General features: G+C 36.9%; 1 protein-coding gene across 9 annotated transcripts in view; it reads left to right on the forward strand.

The window, feature by feature from the left end:
* The window catches only part of LOC136863383 (solute carrier family 2, facilitated glucose transporter member 5), a 437,285-nt gene extending 424,500 nt beyond the window's left edge, over positions 1 to 12,785 (forward strand). For all 9 annotated transcript variants that reach the window (XM_067139788.2, XM_067139789.2, XM_067139787.2 and 6 more), the window contains one exon: positions 9,820 to 12,785. In XM_067139788.2, the coding sequence (XP_066995889.2) occupies positions 9,820 to 9,961 (142 nt within the window). In that variant the 3' untranslated portion in view covers positions 9,962 to 12,785. The remainder of the gene's footprint in view (positions 1 to 9,819) is intronic.
* Positions 12,786 to 17,823: the final 5,038 nt, after the last annotated feature.

Genomic DNA, 17,823 nt, shown 5'->3' on the forward strand with positions numbered 1-17,823 from the left:
ATCACCTATCACGCGACAACTCAAAAGACCTGCACCCGGCTGGGGGGGGGCAGTACTATTTTAAGTAACGAAAAATGTGCAAATACAGTACACGTATTTTATTTTGCTTTCCCTGCATTTATAGTTTTCCCCCTCCCCCTTGAAAAACGATGCACGAAGGTTTTCCTGTTTTAATGCTTTATTACATATAGCCCCAGTGAACATACTATTAATGATTTTTCTTTCCTTCTTTTCCCAGATAATCAGTGAGTACTAGTAAATTCTACGACAAAATTTTGTCACATTCCATTTTATCAGATTCCATATTGGTCAAGATGTGGGCACATCTTATTTGAATGACGGGACATTTTGCTTCTTAAAGAAGATATACACAAGATTCATAACTTGTGTAACTCAGGATGGACATTCCAGTGTCTTGAGATCTGCAGGATTTTTTTGTTTTTTGTTACTTATGGACTGTGTTTTAATTACCTTCAGTTAGGTGTGTCCAGTAATTTTCGTATGAATTTGACAAGGTTGATGCTTGTATGAAAAATAAATTTTTGATATTAGATACTGGATGTATAAAAAAATGTTCTATGTCCCATTCTTACAGTGCGTATTTAAAAATGTCATTTTAGGATTTTTGAAGTTTATATTATTGGACTTGAACAATTATATTAATATGTTAGTTTTAAATTAACTGTCTAGATTGTTTAGCTGCAGAAAGCCCAATTAGGGTCTGAAATATGTACTATTATTCAAAGCATTAGATTTAATCATAGGTAGGGGCCCGTCCTCAGACGCACGGGTTGTCTAAATGTCAACTCGAAAGACCTGCAGCAGGCCTCTCAGGAGTCCCCACGCAATTATTTTTTTAACACCTGGGAACTTTGTTTTTGGCCACTAAATGCCACTTGCTTTCTCCCTCACTTGTTTTTTGTGAACAGAAAACTCAAGACTCGTTTGTAATTCTAGATGAACATTCCTCAGATGCACAGTCTACCCTTGACATCTTAACAGTTTAGACCAAGATATCAAATTCAATTCAGAATCGGAGACTAATAATTTTATAATTTTTTTTTATGTAACAACCACTAGATCGCTTTCCTCTTTTACATACAACATTTACAGAAAACCAACTCAAACAGCCATTACCATAAGGAATAACTCATCACACCCTCAAGCTCATGAAACTGCTACATGTAACAGTCGGGTAGACCGTGCATTTAAGATACCAGTGTCAAAAAAGAACTTAAACACAGCTCAATATAATTCATTCTATAGTTAAAAGCAATGGATTCAAAGAAGCCTTCATTGAGAGAATAATAAGTTTAGGCATTGCCCTAACACTACCCTATTAAGAAGTAAATCCAAAGCTGATGTTTTTCAACATTCACTCTTAACAATGAAATTTACTATATCACTGTTTTCAAAAAACATAATGTGAAAATATCCTTCAGAACTAGTAATAGAAGTATTGACATCCTTCATAACTCTACCTCGGTAAACAAGAGTAATGTTTTTCACAAGTCCGGAGTATACATAGTCTGCTGTCAAGACCGCAACAGTTCGTACCTGGGACAAACGGGAAGGAATTTAAAGATCAGATATGCAAAACATGTCAGTGCTGTCAGATACAGTAAGTTCTCAACAGAGGCCAGCATATGATAGATTTTGAACATAATTTCACTGAAATTGAACAAGATCTTGCATTACTAAAAAGTTCTGAAACAAAAGTCCTTTGCTAGATATCACTGAGTTATGTTCACCAAGACCAATATTTCAATGACCTATCTGAAAAACCAAAAATATTTCTTGATTTTCTGATTACATTTTTTTAGGATTAGAAATATCTCCAATAGGAAATTAGTTTTTCAAAATATACACAATACATTTTCACACCATGCACATTCGCCGCATCACCCTACCTAAACTCCCCTCCTCCCTCGCCCCTACTTCTATTTCCTCCTACCACCTCCCTCGATTCCCCTTCTTCCCCTCCCCCTCCTACGACAACACAGTGCGTATGCATCTCGTTGTCGTATTGCACTCGGTGTCTTTTCTAACATACACAACACGGCACACGGTGCCAGAGGTGAGTCCCATATTTTCACTTAAAATTTTAAAGGTAGGATTTCTTCTTTCCACTTGTCTAACTTCTTTCTTTGCTTCTGGTCCCGTATTGGACTAGGAACACCTCCTAGGACCCTGGTACAAGAAATGGTGTCCTTCTTCACCTAACATTACCTTTTACAAATTACAGTAAGATTTAAACTCGTAGAAGAATATTCCATCTAGGCCAACTTCAGCCATAAAACGTCAAGAGGAGCTTTCAATTAGAGAAGACACAAGTCTTTTCACACTTTGAAAAATGTAAAGCAAAGCAAAGTCGAATTTGGAACCTTCAAAGTTCCTTTCAGGCTTATTGATAAACATATCCTAAAATGCTAAGTCATGTTTTAAAAAGGAATGTTACATTTTTAATCTGGTACTGTTCCAGCTCTCTCACATAATTTCGAAGTATATAATAAACAATTTGAGACTGAAATTTGCACTTGGACTAAGGGTTCCTTAAGATTTCAAAAGAAAAATTTCATAATAACTTATTACTTGGTGATCCAAGACTTGGTTTTAAGTTTTTAAGAAAATTTTAACTTACTATTGTATAAGGTGATACTCATTTTAACTCAGTCCATTTAACCACTTACTATGGCCATATTGGTCCTGTGCTTCGTTTTGTATGTCTCGTTTAAAGAAGACATGCACTTGATTTTTGAACAGTGATGCAAATTCTTTTCGTACATTGAATTTTGGCAACACAAAGTTGAACCTGGAACTTCAATTTTCAGTCAGGCTTATAGATTAAATTTCTAATGGTCAGATCTTGTTATAAGAAGAAATTTTACACTTTCCACAAGTTAAAAGTATATTATCAACATTTTCAGAATAATTATTGAACTTGGACCTCAAGTTCCTTTTGATCTAAAGAGAGCTATCTTAAACATTATGCAGTGATTTAAGAAATTGTGTTACACTTTTAATTAATCTGTAACTTAGTGTTGTCTGAAGTGATCTTTCATCACGTTAATTTACAATTCAGTCATATGTTCAGTTGTATTGTGCATTGCTTTGTATGTTTATTTTATATATGTCAATGTCTGTTCTAAGTTTTTTGGCTGGATGTGATGCAAAAAAAGCATTGAAACTAGTTCCATTAACTAAAATGTTGTCATTTAAATATTATTGCATTGTTTTGTATTGAAAAGGTGGACCCATTAGTTTGTTCCTATTCTATTCTCGGTTCAATACGGATACACAATGAAGTTCTTAAATTTGAATTATACATTTTTTACCATACAAACTATGATGGTAGAATTAATTTAGACTTTTGTTGCTTAGTACATATCAATGCCGAGCATTGCCAGCATTGAAATATTGTTCAATTGTGGTAACTGGCAATGGTTTTGTCATCGGTCCATAAAAAACAAGGAAAATTGTGAAGACGATTATAAAAAATGAGAAAGAACCTTAAAGGAACTATCGCTTGAAGAAAAGAGCGAGTCATGCAAGAAAGGAAGAAATATGCCCTAAAATCAGTCGGAAGACAACTACAGGTGAAAGCATACAATATCAAAATCTCATTAAACTGATCAACAATAACATTACATACACTATTGTTGTAATGTGATTTTGCTACTGCGTTCAAGAGAAAAACGGCATGCCTGAATATTCGTGGAAAGTAGCTGGGAAGTGAGGTAACATTGCATGGCCATAAGATGGTCCCATCGACGACAGGTATCCCAGCTAATTAAAATAGAAAACATTAATGAAGTTAGTTTCTCCAACCTACTCAGTAAGGCCTATCTGGTGATACTGGGGTGGGATCAAATAACATACACAGAAATGAATCGAATGATGTAACAAAGTGCCTAAAGAATCCTACCACGTTTTAGGGAACAAACGTTATTCTTATGGGTATTTCCTACAGATAATGATTTAAAGCAAGAATCTAACGTTAATCATGAAGTTAGGAAAATGCTAAGTTTAGGGTTTTAGCTGGACAATATTAAAAATATACTTGCATTGATATAAACGTAAGTAGGGATTACCACGCAATACATGATCTCCACCTCATTAAGAAAGGTAGAAAAAGAGGTTAAACCTTAATTAAAACTGTAAAGCAATCTAAAACCAATGGCAAAGCTGCTAGTTAATGAGTAGGCAGAAAATCTTAACTGTTCTTTCACTGCCAGACAAAATTCATGTGTAACAAACCTTGGCGAAACTGTAATGGGGCTTTTGGTTCCAGTCTGTACCTAGTTTCAGGTAATTAGTCGTCCTTTTTAGATTGCGCTGGATGTCATTCACAGCTTGTGGATAGTTGTAGGCATGTTCTATAGATGGCAGGCAACTAGGCATTAAATGGCCAGTCAAGAGGCACAACACATTACATAGTTGCGTGGTAAAACGACGTTGCTACATGGTTTGAAGGAATGTTTTGCGAACGGATGATATAAAACATTTTGCTGGTGTTCAGAATCGTTTGCAGAATGTGCTCGCTGAACATTAGTACCATACAGTACTATGCCTGCATGGGAATGGCACCCCTAAAACCATGTGCATGTTAGTTGGGCTGCAGCAAACTATTTTGGAAAGGGCTGCTGAATCACACTGTATAGACTTCTCCTAAGCATTTCCTACAGTGACCATGGCATTTTACTAAATAAACTTGTTGCATATGGTATACATGAGCCATTTCAATCTTTGTTTCAGTATCATCTTCAAGGCTTACACATAAAGTTAAGATTCAGAGTGCTCACCTTGCCCCATTGTTGTTTGTTATATATTAACAATATAAAGGCGTTTTTGCAATGTCTAAATTCCTAACGTCAGCAGACGGTGTAAAATTCTTTACAAGAACTGATGGAATAAGTGACTTGTCTTAGACTGCAAAAAGATTTTAATTAACTTGGAGTTTGTCCTATAAATGGTTTAAAACTCAATTAGGAAAACGGCAAGTTAAATTCCATAATTCCTGATAATTCTGTAGAACAGATTAATGACTTACGTGTATTATCTTAACCAGTTACGTTGAACTTCATTAATCATATTGAACACAAGAATGTAAAAAATCCTTGCAAAGACTTGGTTGTGTAACAAGGTATTCCAGAGATTTTTCAAACTTGCTCGCCTGTACACCTTTTCACATTAGTACGTCCATTATTGGAATACTGTACTTGGATATGGAATCCTAACTCTTTTCATATCTAGGATAGCCTGTCCAACATAAATTTTTACATTCTTACAGAATTGGTATCCCATATGACTGCATAGTATATAAAGAATTAGAAAATTCTTTGAAATTATAATCTTTTCAAGAACAATGTGAAAACTTTGGTATTTAATTCATAACCTATTTAACTCTCAATAAAAATGCTCATAATTACTGCAGAAAGGGAACATTTCATGTTCCTCTTAGATGCACAAGATCCAATAAGTTACTTGAAACTAATTGGTATAGAACAAACTAGCAAGATACCCGTGCTTCGCTACGGTATTATACTGAAATTTATAATTGAATGCTTATTGTTTTAGATATATAATCTGCCGAAATTCGCGATCTGACTAGTTTTCTGCGAGAATCTGCCAAAATTCGCGATCCAATTGGTTTTCTAACAGATTACGGCAAATTTCCTCTCATTTTTCAATCTTTCTTTCCAGCAATCGATTTCGTACTTCCTGGGCTAGGTCCCGTATTGCACCCGATCAGTTGGGTCCCTAAATCTTTGCCATCTTTTCCTATAAGCATTTTTAATGTGGATCAAATCCTTCAGGAGATCCGGCGTGGTGTCGTCTTGGGTGCCTCGGCAGTACTGAAGCCGCGGCCGGACTGCATTCTTAGTCATTACCCATCCAGGACCCTTTTCCAGCGCGGTCCGCACATTTGACGCCGGTTCAGAACATTATTATTATTATTATTATTATTATTAGATGTTCTGGACCCCACAGCAAGATGCAAGACCGTTACTTGGTGGTAAATTACATCTGCTGCAATTGTCATTGTTGACAATGAGACCAGCACCATTGTCGCGCGTAGGCAAGTGTGCGGGGTTTCTGGCGATAAGAATGACATACTTCCGTGTATCATTGACCTTATTTTAGGGGTGAACAATTTGACGGTCAATCAAATTCCTATCGTTTATTTCAAATATGTTTAAATTTTTATTTACATGCAAGGAGAATCTACTGTAATCTAAGAACGTTCTCCGAAGGAAAAGATAGCTGTTGAAAACGAACCCAGGAAAGATTAAGAATGATCGGTTCATGATCAGAATAAGTGCATCGAAAATCTACAGCCTGTTTCCAGTCATTTGACAGGGTCAGGAATGGAATGAATAAAGCCCCATCTAGTGGCGACAATAGGAACCGTGCCGGCTGCCGAAGCACTCCCTTGGGGCAATGATCGATGAATGACAAATGAAATGAAATATTGGACAGTGTTGCTGGAATTAATGACAGGGAAAACCGGAGTATCCGGATAAAAACCTGTCCCGCCGCCGTTTTGTCCAGCACGAATATCACATGGAGTGACCTGGATTTGAACCACGGAACCCAGTTGTGAGAGGCCGGCGCGCTGCCGCCTGAGTAACGGAGGCTCTTTTTAAGTACGTTATGAACAGCAAAATCAATTGGTCTCGCCTCCTTTCACACCCCACCGCCGTTAAGTTTATTTACCCCCCCAAAAATTAAAAGGAGTGTTTCTTTATGTCTAAAGGAGATTCCAAACACCAATGTTCATGTCTATTACCTTCAGTTTTGAGATATAAGTATCCCCATAAAAATAATTCACTTTTTTTCACTTTCTTACACACTCCTCCACCCCCCACCCCCCGGCGCTAAGTGAATTTTCCGGCAAAAAATACTTGTTTCTTTAATAGTAAAGGATCTTATAAATACCAATTATCACGACTCTAACTTCTTCAGTTTTTGATTTGTGTCTCCTCGTGAAAGGAATTCAACTCCTTTTCACTCCCGCCCCCCAAAATGGTTTCCCCCCAAAACGCGTTTTCCTTGGTTTTTAAAGGAGATCCAAATACCAATTTTCACGTATGTCACAACTTCAGTTTTTATTAGATGTATGTATTCTCATACAATTAAGTCAATATATTTTTAATTCTTTCACCCCCCCCCCCCCCCATTGGATTTTCCGAGAATACGTGTTTTTTTAAAAAACTTTTAAAGTAGATTCCAAATATCAAATTTCACGTCTGTAACATCTTCATTTTTGAGATATCAGTAGCCTAATTAAAATAAATCAACACCATTTTCAGTCACTCTTACCCCCCTCCACCCAAGTGGTATTTCCGAAAATTAAAAATACACATTCATTTATTTCTAATAAAATAAAAAATACCATTTTTCACTTCTGTAACATGTTAAGTTTTTTGAGATATACTGTAGAAATTCTCATTTTGAAATTTCACACCTTTTTATTTCCCCTTAAGTGGAGTTTCCAAAAACAAATCACCTATGTTTCTTTACATTTACAGGAAATTCCAAATATCCACTTTTTACGTCTGTAACATTTTACGTTTCTCAGATATTCTGTAGATATAGTCTTTCGAAGAATTCACCCCAATTTGTAACTCCTGAACCGCCATTAATTGGATTTTCCAAAAACAAAAAATGTGTTTCCTGATTTTTAAAGAAGATTCTAAATACCAATTATTACATCTGTAAACTTCAAAAGTTTTGAGATAGAGATACACTCATTTTAAAATTTCACCCCCGTTTTCACCCCCTTAGCAACGGAATATCCAAAAATCCTCTTAGCGAGCACCTACATCTTAATATGAATGTATCCCCAAAATTTCATTTCTGTATGTCCAGTAGTTTTGGCTCCGCGATGGTGAATCAGTCAGGACAAGTAATTTTGTATATATAGATTATGCCATCCATAGTTAAATACAGAGAATGCAGAGAAATGCAAACAAGTTAGATATTGGTATTTTTAACTGTTCACACTTTCTACTTAATACAAATGCCAGAAAATAGGAGTCAGATTCATAACCTTTAGGAAACTTAAATTATTTCATGTACTGTACTAGTAATTTCATTTGTTGCTAAAAAACTATTTCTTCCTTATACATGATTTCTTAGTTATAAGCACATCTAATGTAATACGGTTTTATGCAGTATGAAAATTTTTAGAGTACCAGTTTTCTAGTAAGTGGGGAGAACACAGGGAAATGGAAACAGAAAATGTACTGGGAAAACACAGGGAAATAACTTGTCACATAAATATTAAGCTTCTAAGACTGGATCCGAACGGAATGATCGAGTGAGACGGATGTGTAGATGCGACAAAAGTCGTACACAGCTAGTAGTACTTTCAGAGGGTGCACACGCGGTTAGTGAAGGAGTGAATGCAAAAGATAGACATACTTGCAATTAACTGCTCAAAGATGGCAGTACAGGTGTGATGTATCTAGTATTGTATTAGTGTGGTGTAGCTTTCAATTCACTCTTAAAGATAACATTATTCCTTTGATAGTAAAACTAAATGTTCATAGATGATAACTTTTCCCCATTAATTTTTTATTGCCCTCTTCTCATTAAACTAAGTTAGTTTATTTTAATTTATAATATTATAATTTATCTCATTAATATTCTTTTTTTTTTGTTATTTGCTTTACGTTGCACCAAAACAAATGGGTCTTACGGCGACGATGGGACAGGAAAGGCCTAGGAGTGGGAAGGAAGTGGCAGTGGCCTTAAGGTACAGCCCCAGCATTTGCCTGGTGTGAAAATGGGAAACTACGGAAAATCATATGCAGGGCTGCTGACCTTTGGGTTCGAACCCACTATCTCCCGGATGCAATCTCACAGCTGCGCGACCCTAACGGCACTGCAATATTCCTTTTTAAAATGCCCTGGGGGTGTAAGTGACCCACGTAATTTACATAATATGGAGGTTCTAGCCCTCATCAATTGACCATAAATATTATGGATTTTGCTTCACTGTTAAGTTGAAATAATTACAGAAAAGCAAAATCACAGAAAAAGAACTCTACAAAGAAAGGATTGAATCAATGGTGCTTGCTTCTATGCACACTATTATAGTTGACTCTGTTTGTTCCTGAATTTCTGAATACCCACCCATGTTTCTGTTAAGAGCGTGTTTAGAAACTGGCATGCTTGCTCATGCCAATTTCAAGAATAAGGTTAGTTGGAAGAGTGAGCACTGTAAATAATTTTTGTTGATTGTAGTGGCTGTTTAAAATGAGATTACAGGCAACCTACTTCACAGATTGACATTCTATAAGGTGTACCTTATTTTACTTATGATGTATTTATTGCATGTTCTTTATTTGATTGTGTTTGTGCGAAATATGTTTAAAGGTGATGATTCCAGAACATGAGAAAACATACTAGAGCATCACTCTTAATGTATCATACCCACTAGATTTAGTGCAGGGGAAAACAGGAATACCCCACAGAAATGGATTTAGGTTACTAGCGGGCAACCTATCTTATCGGAAATAAGCTTCCTTGCATATCATTCACACTGTCTGAAAAAGCACTGTGGAGGTGCAGCAGTACATAGAATAGTTCCATAGTTGTTGAATCGCATTTGGTGCTTTTTTTTACTGGCTTGCAGTAAAAGTTGTACTGTATTTTATTTTCAAAATTAACAATTCTTAAAGAATACTGGCATAGGGATATGTTCCGGGGTTAGGGAGATGGCAAATTACGAATAAATTCTACTCAACACTGGCTTCAATTAGATGCATGTTTTTCATGTCTGCTATATGATTATTTTTTTTTCCCCCCCAGGTGGTATCTTCCCGAGACTAGAGGACGAACACCAGCAGAAGTAGCAGACTTACTTCGAGGCGGCCTGCGTCGTAAGAACAAACTCGTGATCCCGTCTGATGATCCAGATCTTGGTGGTGACCTTACTCAGCCTCCAGCCTGAACTCGGAACCATGGCTTGATGGTAGCTAGCATGAACTAGCACAGCTTCCATGGATTAATAATATTCTGTAATCTTAAAGACTTCAATATCTAAAGCACAATACTTATTTACTTTTTATGCTAGATTTTATGTAATCCTTAAAGTATCTTATATTTATTCAGTTACATTTATTTTAATGTATTTTAATGTATGATACGTTAAGGTGGCTCTTGACTTGTTAAATATTTTTCAAAATTTTTCTATTGGCATTCCTTAAAACCATTCCATTGTATTAACTGTCAAAGTGTACTTACCTAATAAGGATCAGTCAATATTTAATATATAGTATCAACCTGTGCTACAAGATAAATAGAATCTTAACTTTCCATAAAATTAATTCACAATATCATTTGAGTAAGATTTTTTGCCTTCAATTAACTACCTCATAATATATTTAAATTTATATATTTAGTGCTTTTCAATCGCTTGGAAGGTGGTGGTATATGAAAACCACATAAAATTGCACTTGAAATTTTCATTTATTCAGATGATATGAAACAGGTTCACTTAATACATCAGTAATAGAAAATCTATTATGTACTATATAAAACCATGATGCATACAATTTTAGGGAACACTAATTTGTACTTAAATCTAAATGTGAACTTTAAAGATGAATTAATTTTGTTTCTTTTTTAGTTTTACCTATAACAATCCAGAATTCGTCTTTGCGATATATTTCTTTTTAAAAAAATGTATTTGCAAATATGTGATTTTTTTGCCCAGCCATAAAATTGAGTGTCTCTCTAAGGTGCCATTTACGGTCTTTTAAATGTCCCCAGTATTAAGTCCCATCACTTAAGCACACAGGTAATGTGAGAATTTGAAATCTCTTGTAGAAATGAAGCACTTGTTCAGTCTGAAATTTGTAGCACCAGTGAGATTAATTTCACATCTTCCTAGCCCTTTGAGTTACTTTTTTAGTACAGTGTCAGTAGTCATTAGCAAAAATGGACAGAATATGTTTGCTAAGTTCCTTCAGAAATTACTGGTATTACTTCCCTAATTAGTCTTCACTGCTAGCAAGTGGGTGCGCTGAAGTTCGTTCACTTTTTGCAGATCCCATGCTAATACACATTATAACTTATTTTAATACATAATGTCGTGTAGAGACACTGTAGTAATCCATTAACATTTAGAATCCGAAGTAGAACATACAGCAACAAGATATTCTTCTGTATCATGTGGCTTGAAGGCCACTTCTCTTGAACTTGTCAAAATTGCTGGCTGCCACACCCACAATGTTAATTTTTCTCATCACTTTGATCATTTATTTTCACACCAGCATATTTCAGACTCCTTTCAAGTTCCAGCTCCATTTGTGTGTCACAGCACCAGTAGGAATGTTCAGTTCCTTTAACAAACACAGTAATAGTGATTTCTGAAGGTCACTGAACATGAATAATACCAACACTATTGGTGTAACATTTGACTAGTGTTCCATGAAAATGTAACTACTGTTCATGGTCAGGTGACAAATTTGGCTGTGGAATGTGTGATGACCAAAGATGCAAGTGCTCAGATAGTAGTTGTATGAAATTATTCATTGTGGCACAGGTTCTTTTCATTGTTTATAGAGTCGTTCCCTTGCTGCCACTGGTTAATTCCTTATCAGATGGCTTAATATTTTGACTAGCTAAATTTCTTTACTTATGTTTGGAGTTTGTGCCAGTGAGCTTAAAAATAAATCTAGTTAGCTACACCAAATGATTCGCATATTTCAAATATATCTCCACTTTTTGCAACTTCACTGAATAATAAGTTGGGCATCAGCTTCAGTATAAATTACTTGAGGCATTTTTGAGCTTCCTCAAAATTAGATTTATTTGCCCACTTGTTCAACTTAAGTCGGTGAATTTGAAACACATTTTGTAATTCAAGATAGAATTTTTTAATTTAACAAAATGTACCTGAACTTTTTAAATGGTATTTTTCTTTTTTTGTTCTGAAAATGTTTTATTTATGCCTGAGAGAGACACTCTTCAGCTCTTAATCTTACAGGGGTTGTATCTCAACTTATTGCCTACCAGCTTATTTGAATCTTGACTTACACAGCCATTTTCGTGTGTGTGTGTGTGTGTGTGTGTGTGTGTGTGTGTGTGTGTGTGTGTGTGTGTGTGTGTGTGTGTGTGTCATATGGATGCAGTACAAGAAACACTTAACAGGATAACAATTCTGTGATAAGTTTTTTGGTAATTTCTTTAGTGAATTGGAAATTCCAACATCCATACAGCAAGAATACTATGTCTTGAATTTTCTTCCCCTTGAACAGTAGTTTATTACACAAACTAACTTCAGATTTGGGTGTGGAATGTGTGATGACCAAAGACTCTAATGCTCAGATAGTAGTTATGTGAAATTGTGGCACAGGTTCTTGTCTTCCAGTATATATAAAATTATACCGTAGTTAAGTCTTTCATACTGAATGAAAAGGATGTAGGGGCGTCGTGTACAAAATTTAACATTTTAAATTTGATAGCTACCTAAATGTCTCGTACATCTTAGCTAAAAAAGTTCATTGATGTTAGTGCTGAAGAAGTCGTAAGAATGTATGGAATGAGAAGAAAAACTGAAACCCAAGTTTTATTGGCTTGAAGACTTTGTACTTAAAATAAAGGCATCAATAACCTAGAAAACAAATGTACTTTTCATTTATTTTAATTTATTGTAGGAGGGATTATTTTTGCCTTTGTTTTTTCAATTGTCAGTATGTTGGAAATCAGTGGGATACCACTGCATGTCTGTAACATTTTCAAATACACTTCACTTTTTTATTTCTGGAAAACCAGTTCTCTTTGTTCATGTTTCTACCCAAAAACTCTGCCCTATCCAATGTAATTTGCGAATTGGCCTCTCCATAAATATTGCTGCCCGATTACAACAGATGTTGAAAATAATTACTCGTACAATTGAATAAAGCTACAATACCCCTATATGGGCTTCGTTGACAAGTGGTCGTAGGACTACTGAATATGGAATTGGACAAGAAACTATTTTCCCCAACTGCTGAACATTCAGCAAGCATGCCATGATTGTTGGAGATCGGTAGATCACGTCTGCACAACACATTGCGTACATGCAACCCACAGGTTTTCCTCTTTTCCTTCATGCCCATTTGAAAATAATTTCATCATACAAAGGAGCATGACGGGAGAAAATTTCTTGGCTTTTAATTTAACTATTGCTACGATTCTACATGCTTATGATCAGTGTAAGAATTGTTTCCTTTAAGTCTGTTACAAATTGCATAAAAAGTGGAGGTTTCGGTAATCTCCAACTGCTCCCTCTTAGTTCAGCTAGACACTTTGGACTGCAGAAGGAGTTGACAAGGTGTGGTGATGGTTTTTCGCAGCCTTTGCTTAGAATACTTAGTTACTCAGACTGCATAAAGCCATAACATTTGTGCTGCTGTCAAGCTTATGACCAACTTCCACCAGTATTGTACTCGTGTAGTAATTTGGTAAACCTACAAGCTTACAGTTTTAATGCGGTTATTGATACTGTCATCTAAGCCATGGGACTTAGTTTTACAGGGAATCTGAACCACAGGGATGCAACTTTTCATTTTAAAAAATCCCACATGAATTGGCTGAAGATTTAAACCACAACCACATTGATTAGAAGCCAGCGACCATGTCACTTCACAGGTGTTAAAACATTACCTAAATGATTGTGTGATTATCGCTTCCTTCTTGTAATATTAATCTTGACAGAATGGGTGGCACTAATTTCCCTTTATCCAGCTGTACCTGGGTAGGGGCAAATATGGTTCCTCTCCACTTTCTTTGTTTCCACCACTCCTCAAACACTGTGTCCCAGTACAGGTTTCTTTCTATAATCCTGTGTTGGGTTATGCCCTTACATCTCAGTCGTGGTCGTCCAGTCTCTCCTTCCTTGCATTTGCATTTCCATCACCTTTTTTGGCATTCTTTCATCACTCATTCACTTTGTGCCCAAACCATCTCAGTCGGCTCGTCCCTGTTCTATCATTCATTTTTTCCACTCCTATTTCTTCCCAGATTTTCTCATTTCTTATTTTGTCTCTTCTACTGTTCTGTATTATACTCCTAGAGAACTTCATTTCGGCTGCCTGTATTCGACTCTCATCCTTCTTTGTCATTGTCCAGTTTCTGCTCCGTAAGTTATGGGCACATAATACGTCTTGTACATAGTTTCCTTTGCTTCCATTCGCACATCTTTGTCCCATAATGTTTCTTACACTTCGATAGAAACAGCTTCCAGCTTGAATCTTCTTACTAATCTAAACATCCAGTCGAGCATTTTCCATTAATTCACTCCAGGTATTTGAACGTCTCCACTACTTCCAGGGGCTTGTCTGAAATTCTAATGTGACCTTTCCCTTCTTCCTCCTTTCTACTCATAACATGAGTTTTACTCTTTTCTACACTCATTTTCAATCCACATTCTTCGATCTTCCCATTCACCACATCCAACTGTTCTTGAAACTTCATGTCCTCTTCTCCCCAAATCACAATATCTGCAAATAACACGATGTTCATTTCTCTCTCTTCCTCCATATGTTGCTTTTGCTGTAGTTATGTCATCCATTACTATTGTAAAGAGGATTGGCGATGGAACACTTCCCTGTCTCAGCCCACTAGTCCTGCCAATTCGTGTTTGCACGCAACTACAACGTTCCTTGTATATTGCCATGATAATTTTTATTAATCCCTGTCCTTTTTTTTTTGCAACAGACTGTCCCAAACTGTAATGGGTGGCACGAAGATTGTAAAGATGGTACTTCGATCATTTAATCCTGAAGTTAATTATTTCCTCGACAACTTGCATACAGATGAAAAGCAAACTAAACCTTGATATTTGTTCGGGTGCTAATTTTGATAATTATTTAGTCCATAGTGACCTGCCTGGTGGCCATGATCATTAAAGGTGTGAAGTCTATATGGTCAAACTCTGGTTGGCCAGATCGAGTCCCATTGGTCAAAAAAAGTCAATGTTGACTGGCAGAGTAGAAGTGGTGGGATACAATTTTTTATCACTAGATTGTATGCCAAAAGCCTGGATTAAATTCCAAACCTCTCCAGTGTTCATATGGAGTGAGGGCATATGATGCTGTTGATGGCAATTAATCTGTTGGATGGAGATGTTAAGCCTTCAGCAGACTCCTTGGTGCTATTTGACAGGACTAGACTATGTGCTGACACCCAGTTTTACCCTCTCCCTTCTTACTATCATATCAGTGTCATTAATTTCATCTTGGTAGCTCCTCTAATGCAGTTTACGTCAAAGGGTATTTGGGCATTAAAACTCGTTAAGAAGATTCCTTTTGATTTATATACCCAACCCTGTAGACTAGATGAGGGTTGGACATACCGGGTGTCCACAATTAAACGGAGTGTTCAGCACGGCAGAGCACAAGCTGTAATGATCGTAGTAGGAGTCCGAAAATTTCGTAGATATGCGAACTAGGCAATGCGGTCAAAGAGTTGTACCACAAAAATTAGTTCAGTCTAGCAAATATCAACCATGCTGTTACGAATGCAGAATGTTGCAGAGTTGGGAGGCCATATCGTAACCATAAATCTTAATAAACCTGCCAGAACCACCACTATTGTTTGATCTTTCCTGCCTTTTTATGTGACCTTACCACTGCTTACAGCACCATATTTTCACTTGGTGACAAGACTTGGAACTAACTTGCATATCAGGTGAAATCTGAGTGACATGGCGTATGCTAACCTTTAGATGAGCCAGAGGCCAGATATGACCCTGATGCACAATCCTTCAAATATCCCCACAACCAGAAGTCGCACAGATTTATTTTGGGGGATATTGAAGGTCACGCATCTGGAAAATGCCCAGAGATGATGCGGTCATTACTAAAGGTTTCTCGTAGCAAATCTTTCACATAGCGAGCGGCGAGGAGTTTTCCTGTCTTGCATGAAATTAACGGTGTGGTCAGTTGCGTTCCTGCAAAACTGGAATCCCATGTTTCACAAAGAGGTCCCCGTGACCTCCAGATGTTGCTGTACAGGGACCGAGAATGGACGAGCTCCTAAAACCATCAAGCAGTCAAGTAAGCTGAATGCAATGGCTCCTGCAACAATCAAGGAACGGACGCAATACAATTCCACAGTCCCGAGTTACGGAAAATTGTACGTTGTGTCTGCTTTCAGCATTTTATTTGTGCCTGGTAACAAGACTTAGAACTAATAATTTTGTGGCATAATTTGCAATCGCATTGCTTAGCAAATGTACGAAATTTTACTCCTACGATCAGTGCAGTCTGTGCTGTGCTAAACACAAGTCACTCTAATTGTGGACACTCGGTGAGCAACTTATCTTTGAAAAGCAGTAATCTCTGCAAATAAAAATGCCTCTAATGTAAGATAAGAAAACGTCACAAGAAATAGTTCATGTTAGCTAATAATTCTCAGGGCCATGCGGTTAGAGGTGTGTGGCTGTGAGCTTGCATCCGGGAGATAGTGGGTTTGAATCCCACTTTCGGCAGCCCTGAAGATGATTTTCCGTGGTTTCCCATTTTCACAGCAGGCAAATGCTGGGGCTGTACCTTAAGGCCACGGCCGCTTCCTTCCAACTCCTAGGCTTTTCCTATCCCATCGTCGCCATAAGACCTATCTGTGTCGGTGCGACGTAAAGCCACTAGCAAAAAAAAAAAATTCTCAGAGGGTTATTTGAATAACAAGGGTTTGAAAATTGCCATTACAGAATTGTCAATAAATGAGCTTTCAGAAATGATTTTGCAGGGTAGCTGACATTCTCATTGATCTAACTCTTTTAAAGTGACTAGGAAATATTTTTTATTCACTAGCTGTTGCTGGTAAGCTGTAGCTGCTGAAAATGATGTCCATCATACTTGACACAAACGTTGCATCAGCATAAAATATTCTGAAAAACCCTTATATCTGCCAGTGAAATTTCAAATCAGCTGTCTGATTTAAATCTCCAGGGCTCCAAGAATACGTGAATTGTTTTAAAGTTCCCACAAATAGAAATCACTCTTACCATTTCCTGAATACATTTTCTCCAAGGTATTGCAGCACCATGGAAACAATGCAGAATTTGATGCATATTAGGGATAAGAAACAAGAGTATGTCTAGAGAACTTCTAGATTTCTTTCAGAAAAGACATGGCTCATGAGAAGAGTAAGCATGTTGCTGTCATCATGTGGCCCACTGAGAGGGGAGCGATAACATGCTCTGATGTCTCGCTCAACTGGAAGAGTAGGGAGGTTTGACATTCCATTTGAAATTAATAATATAGACGTACTGTGTGCAAGCGAGACTAAATTGGGTACAATGTCAAATTTACATCAGTCAACCCATGAAGCAGATAGTGGAATCTGTTACTGTAGAGTCTGAGCTGTAAATTTGTGGTAGATGGGGAAGATCTGTGCCATTCTGCTCATACTTTATTGAATGTAGTATTTTAAGCTCTCCTTTCTGGCTACCAAGAGAAATCTGTGGGCCTGGGAGTATGTCACGGAAGTCCCAGAAAGTGCAACTATATGCAACACTTGATCTGGTATATTTATTTCAAAAGCAAAAGTAATTTGGCATGAGAAAATATGAAAAAGCATAATTCCATGTATTTATAGCACTTTTTATTTAATCTTACATTTTTTGAAGAATGCCTAAAATGAGTTTTATCTAATTTCTTTTTGCAAATGAGTAGTTCTACAGGGAAGGGCAGCAGAAAGGTACCGCACTATGCGGACGATGTTGGGGGAACAGATAGTCCACAATCCATTGCTAGACATGCTGGTATTGGACAATGCTTTCACTCGAGGCTCTAGAGACTGCCATCACAGATTTCAAGACTG

This window comes from Anabrus simplex, chromosome 2 (assembly GCF_040414725.1).
Source record: "Anabrus simplex isolate iqAnaSimp1 chromosome 2, ASM4041472v1, whole genome shotgun sequence".
Taxonomy (NCBI): Eukaryota; Metazoa; Arthropoda; class Insecta; order Orthoptera; family Tettigoniidae; genus Anabrus; species Anabrus simplex.